Source organism: Pempheris klunzingeri, chromosome 4 (assembly GCF_042242105.1).
Source record: "Pempheris klunzingeri isolate RE-2024b chromosome 4, fPemKlu1.hap1, whole genome shotgun sequence".
Lineage (NCBI taxonomy): Eukaryota > Metazoa > Chordata > Actinopteri > Acropomatiformes > Pempheridae > Pempheris > Pempheris klunzingeri.
In genome coordinates this window covers 24,978,720-24,993,822 of record NC_092015.1, presented here as the reverse complement: position 1 = coordinate 24,993,822, position 15,103 = coordinate 24,978,720, and the positions used below count along the sequence as shown (strand labels likewise).

At 37.8% G+C, this 15,103-nt stretch overlaps 2 protein-coding genes across 2 annotated transcripts in view; one reads left to right on the top strand and one right to left on the bottom strand.

The window, feature by feature from the left end:
- The window catches only part of LOC139199573 (alpha-2-macroglobulin-like), a 286,525-nt gene that overhangs the window by 193,005 nt on the left and 78,417 nt on the right, over positions 1-15,103 (top strand). The gene's annotated exons all lie outside the window — the stretch shown is intronic.
- LOC139200030 (RNA-binding protein Musashi homolog 2-like) overlaps positions 3,007-15,103 on the bottom strand; it is a 56,568-nt gene continuing 44,471 nt past the window's right edge. Inside the window, exons 5-6 of the mRNA XM_070829256.1 lie at positions 11,014-11,168; positions 3,007-3,293 (exon numbers count right to left, since the gene is read on the bottom strand). Of these exons, the coding sequence (XP_070685357.1) occupies positions 3,225-3,293; positions 11,014-11,168 (224 nt within the window). The 3' untranslated portion in view covers positions 3,007-3,224. The remainder of the gene's footprint in view (positions 3,294-11,013; positions 11,169-15,103) is intronic.

Genomic DNA, 15,103 nt, shown 5'->3' with positions numbered 1-15,103 from the left:
CTTTGAATTACTCACGTGTAGAATTTGTTCTTTAGTGATTTCAGTATAATAAAATCAATCTCCCTTTACATGACCACTTTGCTGTATTCATTGACTGCCTGCCTGTCTCACTCCAGCATTGCTCTTACACCTTCAGGTAAATGTGCCAAGCTATAACTAGGAATAATAACAGATATGTCATGGAACAGCTACGGTAAACTTGTGGGAGAGAGATACAGTATCTCATCACATGTCTTCCACTTCTATTCAGATCACCACATTTATTTTTGAACTGCTGCAAGAGTTATTATCAAAATAGGACTAGTAGCGCTTTGATTAGCAGGCAACTGGACAATTGGCAATCTATAAATGACTAAAGTATGAGCTGTTTCCGTGTATCAAGAGTTGATAAAAAAATCATTGAGGGTGTTAATGAGTTTAAACTAAAAGGTACAAGTACTGAAGTAAAAAAAAATAGTATTAAAAGAGTCCAGTGGGCCACTGGAATATATACAAATATTAAAACATAGAGTTCAGATTAATAATATCTATAATAGAGTTTATTGTTATTATCATGTATCTGTTAGAATTATATAATATAAAAATATGTTATTTGTGCAATCGGTGAAATAAAATCTCTCCTGCTCTTTAACTTAATGATAACTTAGAACAAATCAAAGAGTTTTGCATATCTAGCATTAGCATTTAAGGTAGTATGGCAAACCCCCTTTTTTTTATTTTTTATAACATTCAAGGGTGGGGATCCAATTAATGCCTTGTTTACAAGAAAAACTTACAGCAAATCTTCCTTCAAATGTTTTCAGTGAGAGCTTTGGTTCGCTGAAACCACGTGAGAGCAGCACAGAACAGAAAGTCAACGGAAAAATAAAAACATGAATTAAACCAATGTCAGCCATTATTTCTTAAATGAGAGAGAAAAAAAAAATTCTATCTTTACTGGTCTTACATCATCTAATGAGTACAAGTATATTGTAATTACAGAACATCTATCACTAGTTACTAGGAAAAAGAGTGAGAGACGAGACAAAGGTAGTGACAGTTTTAAAGGTTAACAAATCTGTGTATAGACCACTACACTGGTATCAAAGACAGCACTCCTATATAGGGTCATTGGATTTTCTTTTGTATACATACTGAAATACATTGATCAACTGAAGATTATTGTAGAGTATGAGAGGAAATGAAGAGAGAATTGGATGGCTATACAGTACAGAATATTATTATTGTGAGTTATAGATATTATTCATATAATCATTAACAACCACAAAAATATTGATACAAATCCTTCTTAGAAATGTAAATCATACAAGGGAACATACATGTTTCTCTTTTTAATTAATGACATACACATTTTTTTGTCTTTTTGTTTTTTTTTTTTTTGGGATTATTTGATTATTACTTGAAGTACCCAGTTTAGAAACAGTCCAGCATTCAGCTTCACATGATTTGCAAAAGTAATTTGTAAAATATCTGTATTAGCACAGAGAGGAAGAAAACAGTGTGTACATTTATTAATTTATAAACCATTTGAAACTTTAAAGAAAGATTGATTCTTTAGTTATAGCAAATCCATTCCTATTTACATGAAATTATAGATAACATTCCTATTTTCCTGTATGTTTTATGTAATGCTTGTATGAAAATTTGCGTCTATGCAGTAACGGTGGAATGACGGCGTTAATAAAAGTCCTGACATTTTCAAGTTAGACTGACCAGAACTGAGCTATAAATAAAAATCCTTAACGTCACTGGGTTCACTTCAAAGGGCCAATTAATGTGCAAATTAAATATAAATCTGCTCTCAACCCTTCCTCTAATTACAGTGCAACAACTTCACTTCATTATCCAGTCGTATCTTTTTAAACGCGTCAGTATCAAATAAGTTTTTCTGGTCATCTTTACAAAACACACATGACTGAGGTAATAAGCAACACTCCTCTGCTGCGCTTCTTCCTCCTCAGAGAGAAACACAAGTTGCAAAAAAAATATATCAGACTTGAAATATTGCCTTATGTGTGACACCAGACATGTAAAAATAATTACAGTATATCAAACAAACATCATCTTTGTGAAATATGAGGATACAACTGATTCGTCTGGTATTCCCAAAACTGTCAAGTGTGCTTTGGATTGATTTCTTTTCATGCTACTGAGCTCCAGAGTCGCAGTGATGCAGAAGAATTAGAGAGGAGCCTGTCCGCTGTGTGGCACAGAGTGCAGATCCACAGATGTTTGTGTGACCACGACAGCCTCGTGTTGTCTTTTTCTAATTGTGCACGTTTATCGCTCATAATGTAGGCAAATACGCTGGTATCAAATTAGCCACAGGTGGAAAGGCAAGAGCATGTATGAAGCAAACTGACGGTGTGGGATCTGTCATGGGACTCCTCAGGCGTTGTGCGATGGATGGGACTGATGGGACAGCCGACGTCCTCCCATCCAGTGTGATGTGGCCTTTCTTTCTAAGCAACTATCGCAAAAATATGTCTCTCTCTCTCTCTCTCTCTGCACCACTATATGCAATGACTGGAAAGCAATGTACAGTTACGCACTTCTTTTTAAATCTGACATAGAAATAAAAAGACAATGTTTTCTATTTTTTCTCCAGACAAAAAAATGTATATAAAACAGGACTGTGAAAATATTAAAGTCCTCTTATTGCCAAAAATAGATACATTTAGTGACCACATTGCTAGAACCAAAGCTACTAGGTGTTATTGGTTGGTCTTGTGTTTTGATACGTGAACCAATACTGTCTCCACTGAGCCACATTGGTTCACATCAGATGTCTTTGTTTGTGCAAACTGACAATATTTCAATCACTCAAAGATAAAAAAGACAAGTATCCACACTGTCTCAGCAGACACAGACGCAAAAAGGTGTAGGGACATGTTCATTGCTTTTTTTACGTGATGATCAAAAGAAACAAAAATAATCAGAACTAAATACTTCAAAAGTTCAGTTTTTTTTCACTACTGATTTTAAGTCCAAGACAAAAAAGTGATAATTCAAAAAATATATATAAATAAATAAATTAAATATAAATCAACGAAAAAAGAATCATCCAAAGTAAAATCTAAACCAGCAAATCTAAATCTAAACAAAGATACGGGACTACTGTACAGCCAGAGGGGTCTCCACAGCAGGTCAGGCTTTATACCAGCGCTGGGCTGTCATCTTATTTTTTCCGTGATGATTTTTGACTTTTGTGTTAGAGCTGTTCTTCATCTGGTGCCACCTCCGCTCGGGCTCACTGTATGGATGCTGTAGTGATTAGTGCTGGATGGCATCACCTGTATACAGAAGAAGTTTAAAAGAGTCCACCCTCACTTTCCCAGGCCTCACACACACACACACACACACACACCAAAAGCATCAACATTCACTCTGTGTCTTACTTCACACACAACAACACAAGATATCTGTAGGTTTCAGAGAGCCACACTGGGCTTACTTTAACACTAAGTAATGTCAGATTTTTATTTCCAAAACAGATATTCTGTGTTATATTCTGTGTTACTAATGGACTATAACACAGTACTGACTTATCCTACCACCTTAACCATGACCATACATTTATTCCTTTGGACTTCTTTGCCCAGTTACATAAATATCTCTTCAAATTGAAATCAAAAATAAATCCCAAAATTATTATGCCATCCTTTTTGTTGACAAAGTGGTCTCTCTATACTGACACAAAGTCAATGGAAAGACGTAAAGTGGATTTTTTTTTTTAATTTGATGATATAACATTAACTTCCAGTACATGACAAATGTAGCGAAACATATCTCCCGATCTTCCAGAAACCCACAGATACCCTGTCATGTCCTTCAAGGAGAGTGAAACACAGAACAGAACACAAACAGAGTTTGAGACATTAACATCCAGACACTTTTTCATGCCATAGCCTAGCGCAAACCTTCTGTCAGCTAAATGTATCCGTTTCTTTCAATGTCCACTTCAACCAATCCACTGGATTGTTACCACAATTTATTTGCAATGCTGAATTCAGGATTTATGGTTGGCAGCAATCAATTATTAAACAGGAACCTGTTTTAATTTTTAGAAAGAGGACATTGACAGTATTCAACAAGCCTGATCTCACAGAAAAACGTGAATATATTCCACGGTGAGGCACAGAATGTGTTAAAATTACATACCGCCACCACGGAAACAATGTCAATGAAATCGTCATGAAATTTAATCTACTGACTTTTGATTTTTCTTTTTTTTTGCGTGTCCCTCAGCAGGATTTTCAGACGAATATATTTCAGTTGGATTATCTTTATGTCTGCATGTCTTTTTTTCTGTCTATCTCAGAAGCTGTCTTCTTACTTCTTATTTTATATTTGTTTTTAAACTATAACCGCTATTAACATTATTTTATCCTTGTTTTCCTCTCTTTATTTTGTCAGTCCACATTAGTCCACTGCCATCTGGAGGGTCTGCGGGTCAAAAACCTGGTCTGGTTAACACTATGACCATCCATTTCAATTTATTTCTTGTTCTGTCCTGGAAAGTCTTGTTTGTCAGTTTTTAATGGCGGAATTGTTTCTATGGATATATCTTTTTACAACCTTACTTTGTAAACTATAAACAGTGCCAATTTAAAACCTAATTTTCTAGAATATTGGCTTTAATATCTGAAATAAACCATCATGTTTAATTTTTCTTAACAAAGATCATCTAGAAGCAGTGTATGTAAATAGTGAAGTGAGGAGTTTAAGGGGATGCTAAACATATTTGTGTAATCAGATTTTAAACAAGGCTGTCTCACATGATAACTGAGGTCAAGAGCTCTCTGTGACAGTTGGTCCCATGTATGTAGCCCCTTTATACATGCTCCGAGGTCAAGGTTCAAACGTTAGTATTAAACAGCAGGAGCCATGTAGAATCTTCATATTGATATATGTTCCTCACCACACTGATGTATGTTTCTAACGATGTATTTGATTCAGTTCTATGACAGAATTTTAATTTTGTCATTTCATGGACACACGGCATCCCAGGCCTAGTTTCAGAGAGCACTTTGGAGAGCCATTTTATAAAATGAAATAAATTAAGTATATTATTGAAATTAAATGGAAAATTTCAAATATATTTGCAGAGTGGAAACGTTTGAGTGCTTTATTGTTTTAAGAAAGTCAATTTCATGTTCAGCCACATATTCTACTGAATATAAAATCAAATGAGCAATTTCACATTTTACATTCAAAGCATTTTCGGTCGATTAGGCTCATGAATTATGACGCTGCTTCCGTTATGAAAAACGGAGAAAAAGCTTAATTGTTTACAGAATCAAGGAGGAAATAATTCAGACTGATGGCCTTAACAATAGTCTGCTGTATCGTTGAGTTGTCAAGGACACAGTCGTGCTTTTATATTGAAAAATATTTAACAGGAAGCAGCGACAGTGAGGAAAAGTGGAGCGTCTTCACCTCCATAGAAACGACTGAGCCACTTCCCCTGTTAAAAACAAAACAAAAAGCATGATTTTCCAAGATGGAAGGAGAAATTAATTCAAATGGATAATCATAGTATTAACCAGTCATGTTTTTGACTTATGAAGGACATGTTTTTGACCGGCAGCTGACCGTCTGGACTGATAAAATGAAGAGAGGAAAACAAGGACAGAATCTTCTGGTTAAATGTTGAGAAAAAACGAATAGACGAATATAAAATGAGAAATAAGAAGAAGCTTCTATGCTCCAAAGTCCCACAGAAATCCAACTGACAGACAAAGATGTGATGTACACATAAAGATAATCTAAATGAAATACTTTAGTCTCAAAATCATGTACGCAAAAAAAGAAAGATTTGTGTCCACAGTCACGAGTCAATAGATTTCATGTCGTGACTTTTTTTTACAAACTTATATCGGTTGTTGATTTCCACTGACATTATCTCAGTTAGAAGTCGTGGTCATACCACATCTGTCTGTGATATCAGGTTGTTTTCAACTTAGCTTCACTGGAGCTGCAAATGTATGATTCCATGAGCAGCTGATACAGTCCTGGAGGCAAAGGCAGCGAGCTTTGGTATGAATGTAGTGGTATCTATCATGCAAAGATGTTCTTGCTGTGACAGCCAGACAGTGTTCTATAATGGCCTAGTGGGCACACACAGACACATTACTGACATACTTTGCTTTGATGTGTTTAGCCATCTCTCATGGCTTCCTGTATTTCCACACAGTGGCTCCTCTTACATCTGTCCAAGTTTAAAAGGTTTTTCACTGGTAATGTTTGTTATTGGTAGGGCTCATCAAATTGTTTGAATTATTGCTCTCAAATTTGGACATTTTGCAACATTTGATGAACACATGAAATTATGTAATGACTTATTTTTAGGGAGTCCCAATACGGTCCTTGCTGAGTCATCAAATTAGACAACCTTCTTCCTGTAGACTTTACTTAAGGATGCCCAAACTAAAACGAACAATATTCTACAACCCTGCAAAGTTCCCAAGAGCAATGCTTTTCTCATCAGTTGGCAAACAAAGCAATGACGTAATGGTTGCTAGTGGCCACTTACTTGTATATATTTGGTCTTGGGCTGTTTCCCTAGTTTGGTTTTCATTCCTTAGTTTCAATTAAGAGAATTCTTAATGCTAAGGCATACAATGATATTTTGTGGCCACCTGCTATGGTTTTCCTAGTTTAGCGTGAAAGAACTTGGCTGTCCTGCATGGAGACCTGACCTCATCCCCATTCAACACCTTTGAAATGAAAACCAATACAGATTATGAGCCAGACTTCATCATCCAAGATTTTGAACCTCACTAATGATTGTAATCTTGTAGCTATCTTAATCTTACTATTAAATAGGATTAAATCCCTGCAGCATCGTTCCACGTGGTGGAAAGCTGAAGCCAGAGTGGAGGCTGTTATAACAGCACATTAATGGAATGACATGTTCAGCTATGACATGTGGCGATACATTTAGGGTTACCACGTACTTTGTTCAGGTGTCCAAGTTCTTTTGGCCCTACACTGTTTCTCTTCTTTAGTGTTTCTTTTGCAGTTTTTGCTGGAGCCCTTTGTGGCTGGCCTGACACTATGGCAACTCAGTGGTATCTCTATAAGAAGGCATAGTTTTTATTTTATTGCCAGACTGGTTGGTTATGGCACTTACATAGGAGACTGGGTTATACTGGCACGATAGATTGTGCATCTTACACCCTCTTAGAGCTGCTCCTTGCTGGCTTGTGGACATAGAAATAGCTAATGTCTGTCCATTTCCCTTCACTGTTCATAGGGATGTTAGGAGAGATAATGGCTGCAATACATGAGGGATACAGGCATTCCAAATTGGAAAAAAAAAAGAAGAGAACAAAGAAAAGGAACTATTTCATGTCTTCATCAAGTTCAAATTTAAGAGCAAATGTCGCTCTGCTCTGTCATTTAAACAGAGAAAAAGAACCACGTGGATAAATAATAATATGCCCAAATATCAGAGAAAGCAACAAGAGAAGAAACAAAAGGAGGTTTCGTGTAAAACGTGTTAAAGTACACATGCATCCATAAGACAAACCATGATTAATACTGCCGTTAAAATGAAAGCATGTCTCAAGTATTATTTTGCAACCTTTTTTTTTTTTTTTATTAAATACAACTTTTCAAAGGGCTTTCAGTTTTTGTGAATAGCGCAAACCCTGTGAATAGCTGTGACATGTTACTGAGGGACAGTGTCCACAATATGTATGATAGGGGCAGAAATGAAACGGGAAAATAAGGTATGTGAAAAAGGATACAAGAACAATACATATTTGTATGGGCATATAGGGTTGTAATATAGAAATAGCAAATAATACCTCAAATGAGATGGTAACCAGTCACATCTTAGCTTTCAATGGTATCCATTTGTAAAAGCTGTTGCAATCAATGGACCCTAAAATGTACAATTAGTAACTGTGTCAGTATGCATTTCTTGGAGAAAAAGGCAAACAGCAGCAAACTACTCCTTAGGGTAGCTTATTCACAGGATGTGATGCCAGCATGAATGGAAATTCATCAATCTCACTTCAACTGGAAGAACGATATGTACATCACAGTTTGGTTTCAAAATTTAGATTTCTGAAATGACAGGCAGGTTAGTATCTATGAGGGTTTGAACTGAAATGTAATGACTCCAGCCCACAATCTATGCCGTATGTATTTTAATATGCTCATGTGGATTGTTTTATATCGGTTGCAAACATTTATACCTAAAATCTTATTTCAAATAAAATAATATATCAGATATAGTTTTAATATTGTTAAAACACATTTTATCCAAAATTTGTTACCAATTTCTGTGAATTACCCAATATTTGAGGGGCTGTTGGTTTTCAAAACACTGATTTGAAATACATATTTGTTAATGTTTTAGTCGAAGCATCATCCTACATGGCTCCACTAAAAAACTCCAATACAGTTACGTCCACCATGATTTCAAGCCTTGACAGCAGGAAATACTTTTCTGAGGTCATCATCAATTAACCTGATTGTCAGACAGATTGTTCAAAAACATGCCTGCAAATAGTACAGAGAATAGAAGCCAATGTATTTGTTTTTTGTGGATTCCACCATTTACTTTGGGGAAATTTCTACTTGTGAGGTTATCACATTCATGCTAACACATATTAATAACAGTCAGAAATCACATAACATGCAAAATAGCGATTATGCACAAATCATCAAAGAGGAAAAATTAATTAAAGAAGTGTTTTCATAATTATGACCCCTATATATCACAATTACACCTTTGCAAGTCAATTTCATTTTTTTCTTTGTCAAAGGATAAGGCTGGTGATTCAATATTTGTTCTTTATGTCGTCACACAACAGCTTGAATGTTGAATTGATCCAAACTGAAGTATTGTGTGTGTAAATGTTTAAAACATATTAATGATTAATGAGCCAAACTGTGGCCAACATGTTCCTTTATTACCCGAACACAAATACTTTTTGCCTACTTAAAGGCTTACGTCTTCAGTAGGCAGAAAGTATTGAAAACTATAAAATAACACCAGCCTTATTTTTTGATTTTCAAAAAATTACCCAGATATCCATTTTCCTTGGGCAGAAAGCAGCCTACACCTCGAACAAAATTCTCATCTGTCACAGCCACAACATACATATTCTGCCCATCCAATGGTTCACTCCACGAAGACCAAAGCAGATCCATAACAACATTTCAAAGTTGCTAAAAGGAACAATCACTTTATTCCAGGCTATCATTATTTATATTTTGCTGTGGCTTTTCAGTCTAGTTAAAGCCTGTCAATGATTGATGAACATCTGCTAGCAGTCACTCAGTGATTATGATGTATGATGACATAACAGTGCCCAATGTTTGAGGTTCATCAGAACCTCACATTTTCACCAGTGACCAGTGCACAATAGACTATGGGATATTAGTACTGTATTAAGTATACACTGTTTGTGTCTTTTAAACTGCTGCATTTCCCAGCTGCATATGGAGAAACCTTTGCAATGGGACAAACCATATAATCTTGTAAAGATACATTAAAAATACAAAGTTCAGAAGATCCTTTCCCTGTATGGGCTACAGTATGGACACACAAACACACTCACATTCACATTCACATTGACACCTGCTACATAGAGTGTCCAGTTAACCTGATCTTCGTGTGTTTGCACTGTGGCAGCCAACCAGAGGACCAGAGGAGGGTTTTCAGCAAGAACATGAAAACAGTCCAAAGACATAAATTGGCCATAGGTGTTATTATGAGTGTCAGGGTTTTTCTATATATTCCATATATGTTAGCTCAACAATAGACTGATGACCTGTCCAGGGTCTATCTAACCTCTTTCCCAATATATTCTGAGGCTCCAGCCCCCACTGCCCTGTGCAGTTTAAGTGGTTATCTGAAAACAATGGTTATGGTCAGATTGTATGTCTTCTAGTCAACTATAGACTATATACTATATAGACTATATTAATTTATGGGAATTATCAGACAAATTGTAGTTGGAGGCTGATTTCAATTTTGCTGAATTGTTCACAGTGGAGCAAATAATTTGTGTGTCTAGGTGTAATATACTGCAGTAATACCCATGACAACTAACATGACATATATATATAGTATGTTCAATATGCTCAGTTTTAATGAATAAAATAAACTCTTGAGTGAAGAAGCTTCTTCCAAGTCCTTTGTATAGTTCTCTCAACAGCCTGGGAGTGTGCTAGGGTAGTCAAACTTGCTTAACAGATGGTATTGATAATGTGTGTGAACCAAAAAACAGGTGGTCAAACACATTAAAGGCCATGTTCATGTGCCTGGTCAGTGTATTGTTGAGTTACTTGGACAGAAGATAAAAACAGAAAAAGCTGACACTGTGCTTTAGTTAACAGCCCTTGTCAGTCTTTGGTTTCTCAGCTTTCATCTGCCTTCCCAATTCGTCCCAGAAGTTCACAAGCAACTTCTGCTCATGGCATCAGCTGACCAGACATGAAAGAGCACAATGAAATCTAAACTGACTGGCTAAACTGATATTACACCTTGAACAAGCCTTCTGGGTGATGTTTAACAATGGTACAAACAGTTTGAGAAATACTTGTTATGTGACTGATGGCCCTTTTTCTATGGGTCATTTCTGACTCAACCTACTGGACATATGAACAAAAGGGACACATAATGATAATGTGCAAAGTGTGTCACAGCAGAAAAAAGTTTCAGTGTGAAAAAGAAAATAGGAATGTCTGCAAGGAAACACAAAGATAATATTGAACAGTTCATGTTAAGGTCTTCGTGGACTACTAAAAGGTAACCATGTATTTTAAAGCAGCAGGGGATGTGATTGCACAAAGTATGACAAAATTCAAGATTCAAGAGGTGGAGGATACAAACGATCTCCATTTAACTTGACTATTTCCTATCTCGCTCTATTCTTTATAATCAGTGGTGAAATAAAAAGAGCAAGGGGGTGAGGAATGACTTTAGCCACAAGGAATAAGTGGACCAGAGTGATGCAGTGGATAATGATGATGAAAAGAAGACATACTCACAGCAATACTGTGGCTGAAGCCAGAACCTGGCTGAGGGCTGGTGGCACTGATGTAGTTGCCCACACCAGAGTCCTGACTGGCGGTTCCATAGAGGTCAGCTACAGGCCCGGGACTGTTGGCACCAGGAAAGGCTCCGGGCCGGGTTGGGTTGCTACCTGTTGAAGAAAGACAAGACAACAGATTAGACTGAGCAACTATAAGACAATGGCACTCTGCTGACCGTGACCTGCCAAACACTGAGAGAGGAGTTTTATTTTACACAATCTTCATGCTTTTCATTAAAGTTTAAGCAACAGAGGTCAAGGTGGCAGTAGAGGAGATCTTTAAGCAGCTATGACAATGGGACCATCGCCATGAGGAGTCTTAAAGGGGCTTTGCATAGATAAATGTGGCTATTTAGCTGCTCAGAACCATGAACAGTGCTGTTTGCTGTCTGTAGGAGGTGTAAGCGCTGCCACACCAGCTGTTTTTATGCACCACAACTCTAAGGCATGTGATAATATGTATTTTTCCTGTTGTCAGCAACTCCCATGAACCAAGACAGAAGATACAAAGACCAAAATATATATTTGTGATTTTTAAAGCCTTATATCTTCAGTAAGAACCAATGGCCTTGGGGCCAAGTGTCACAGACAAGGTTTTCATGGGATTAGTTTACTTAAAACATAACTATACATAATAAAGAGGTGAAATTAACAGACATCTACCACAAGCTTTCATTCACTAATTGCCCATTCTGTTTGTGTATGTATAGAATAATCAAGTGAATACTGCTTTTTCCACATATTCGGAAATGTACAGAAAACAAAAGCAAATTGCAAAAACTCTTCTCACCTTCAACTGCCTGATTGGCGTTCTCTGCTTTACACAGCAGAACCCTCAGATGTGGCTGCCAGACAGTTTATGAATGCCTGGCAGAAATTTCACTGGGGAATTGGGCACAACACCCCTCATCTAATCAACACCTGTCACTAGGAGAGCCTCTACACTTCACCACTCCCACATCCTCTTCCCCTCCATAACTCCCCCTGCTCCTTCTCCAGCCTCTTTTAAATATATGATGGTGATTATCTTCTCCAAGTGCTTGGGATATTGGACCTAGCCTATTGCCTGACAGGCAGGAAATTACACAGGGTGTCCTGGGTAATGTGCGCTTAAAAACGGCAGGGTTGAGCCACATTTCTTGGACGCACTTCACCAGGAGTAATACTGGCGGAGAAGAACTGCAGACCACTACCCATATCAGGCTTCTTGGCGTGAGTCATGTGCTACAGAAGTAAAATATATTAAAGTCTATACTGTGCAGCATGGAGTATACAGTATATGTTAGGGAGACAGATGTTATTAAATGCTCCTATTTCTCAATAACTGACATTGAGAACAGAGCAAAACAGGGTGCTGAGGAAATGTTCTCAGAGTATGTCTGACAGTAAACCATACATTTCTATTATTTTTTTTTAACATGAACTGACTGAACTCATTGGAGACAGAGGCTGAATTTCTATATTTGAGATACTTGTGCTGTACTTTGTTATGAGAAACTGTGATCATTTCAAAATAATAATTACCATCAGAGCCGACCCTCCCTGTAGGCCAACAATGTGGCTGCTTGAGATTGAAACTGAATTGGTACTTGTTGTTGCTCGTAATGCGCTGCACTTGTAACTCCCCCCACCTCACCCTCCTTTTCCCTCAGTGATCAGACGGTTTGCAAGTCAACAGGTGAATATGTCTAAAAGACTATACCCTTCAGGTGCTGAAAAAAGAAAAAAGGAAGGTTGATGAAGGAAACAATAAACCAGATGATGAACGTTTGGTAACGAATCACTTCTGTTTAGGCTAAATGGGACTTATGGGAGTGAGCTAGCTTTAGGTGAAGACTGCTCCCAGCCTTAATCAAACCAAGATATGACTGTCTGTAAGACCTTATATCAATATTTGTTGCACATCCATGTAAACAACAAGGCTGAAAAAACCCCATTTAGTTAGATAGGAAATAAAACAAATCCATTCTAAGCTGAAGCTGTATATTAGATTTACATTAAATTTCACTCTTGATGATGATGAAAGCATCAGTAAGTGAAAATTTCTCACTGCCTTATCTTTGAACAGTTTTGTATGCAACCTCTACATTGATGGCTATCTGTGATCCAGCCAGTAAAAAAAAGAAAAGAAAAAATCACAATTCACTGTATTCTCCTCTTGTAGTTCTTGATTTCTTTTCTTTTATCTATCCTGCATGTTCTACTAATGGATATTATTATAAGTGTCCCACACAGCAACTGGAGATGACTCTGCTACAACTGCTGGAACAGGTTATCACAAGTGATAATGTTGCTGGTAAGTTAACTATATGTTGCCAATAGTACATTAATAACATGTCTTTATCTACAAAAAATGTGTCTTATGTATAATTTAGTTGACTATGATCGTATAATGAAGTTTAATATTATCATTATCATTAGTAGTAGTAGCAGTAGCAGCAGCAGCAGTATTAGTAGTAGTAGCAGTAGCAGTGGCAGTGGCAGCGGTAGTGGTGGTAGTGGTAGTAGTAGTAGTAGTAGCAGTAGTAGTAGTAGCGGTACTAGCAGTAGCAGTAGTAGTAGCGGTACTAGCAGTAGCAGTAGTAGTAGTGGTAGCGGTAGTAGTAGTAGCAGTAGTAGTAGTAGCGGTAGTAGCAGAAGCAGTAGTAGTAGTAGTAGTAGTAGTAGTGGTAGCGGTAGTAGCAGAAGCAGTAGTAGTAGTAGTAGTAGTAGTAGTAGTAGTGGTAGCGGTAGCGGTAGCGGTAGTAGTAGTAGCAGTAGTAGTAGTAGCGGTAGTAGCAGAAGCAGAAGCAGTAGTAGTAGTAGTAGTAGTAGTGGTAGCGGTAGTAGCAGTAGTAGCAGTAGTAGTAGTAGTAGTAGTAGCGATAGTAGTAGTAGTAGTAGTAGTAGTAGTAGCGATAGTAGTAGTAGTAGTAGTAGTAGTAGTAGTAGCAGTAGTAGTAGTAGTAGAAGTAGTAGTAGTAGCAGTAGTAGCAGTAGCAGTAGTAGCAGTAGTAGTAGTAGTAGTAGTAGTAGTAGTAGTAGTAGAAGTAGTAGTAGTAGCAGTAGTAGTAGTAGTAGTAGTAGCAGTAGTAGTAGTAGCGGTAGTAGTAGTAGTAGTAGTAGCAGTAGTAGTAGTAGTAGACCAGGCCCACCATCATACAACACTGAGCTGATACGTGTGTACCCCATGGCTAGTTTCAGTGATACAGGTGTTAAGTTTCAGGTTTGTTGCCACAATGTACCTGTAATTTACTTCACAGCAGGGCCTATAACTTCGGAGAAACTAGCAAGAGTAGCTAGATTTTTGAAATGGATTGAAATTCATTCAAGCCTGCCTCTGAAGCCACTTTCTCAAAACACATGAAAGTGTACTGCCTGTCCAACTGAACCCACGACAGTCACTGCAACAACTCCACGGTGGGGTTAACCGGATTGTCCTGTACACCAAGCTGACGTTCTCTGTCAGCTTTTAAGTATGACCAATAAATATCTAAACGCCAATTTTGCTCAACAAACAAAATTAGCGTCATGAGCTTAACGTTACCTTTAGCTCAGAGTTACTTTTAGCTCACTTGGCTCAGGGTGTGCTTTGTGCTAACACAACTCACTAAACAACTGTCTGTCGTGGAACACAAAATTGAGAACCGCAGCCCCCAGCTAATTGGGCTGCGGCCCTCTCTCAGGTGGCTCTAATTTTTGCTGCACTCCCTCTGCAGCTTATGTTTCAGCATTCAACTAAAGGCTAAATCCCCCCCAGGGGCGTCTGTGTGCGTTCTGGCTGTGCGTCTTAGAAGTGTCCCAGAAGCGGCTTGGTGCTCCGCTCTGCTAAAGATACGCACCTGTTCTATTTTTGATGCTCGCCATGACCCAACCACGTCAAGCAGCACAGAGCAGATGAGACGGGCAAGAAGTCAGACAAACAAACGGCAAAGAGAATCAAAGACCAAATCAACAACTAATGAGCAAGGCAAAACGCTCGGCGCCCGACACGCTTCTGAAATTGTCCCGGTGGGTTTTACGACCGCACTGAGGATGGAGCAAAACCGCAGCCAGAACGCGACACA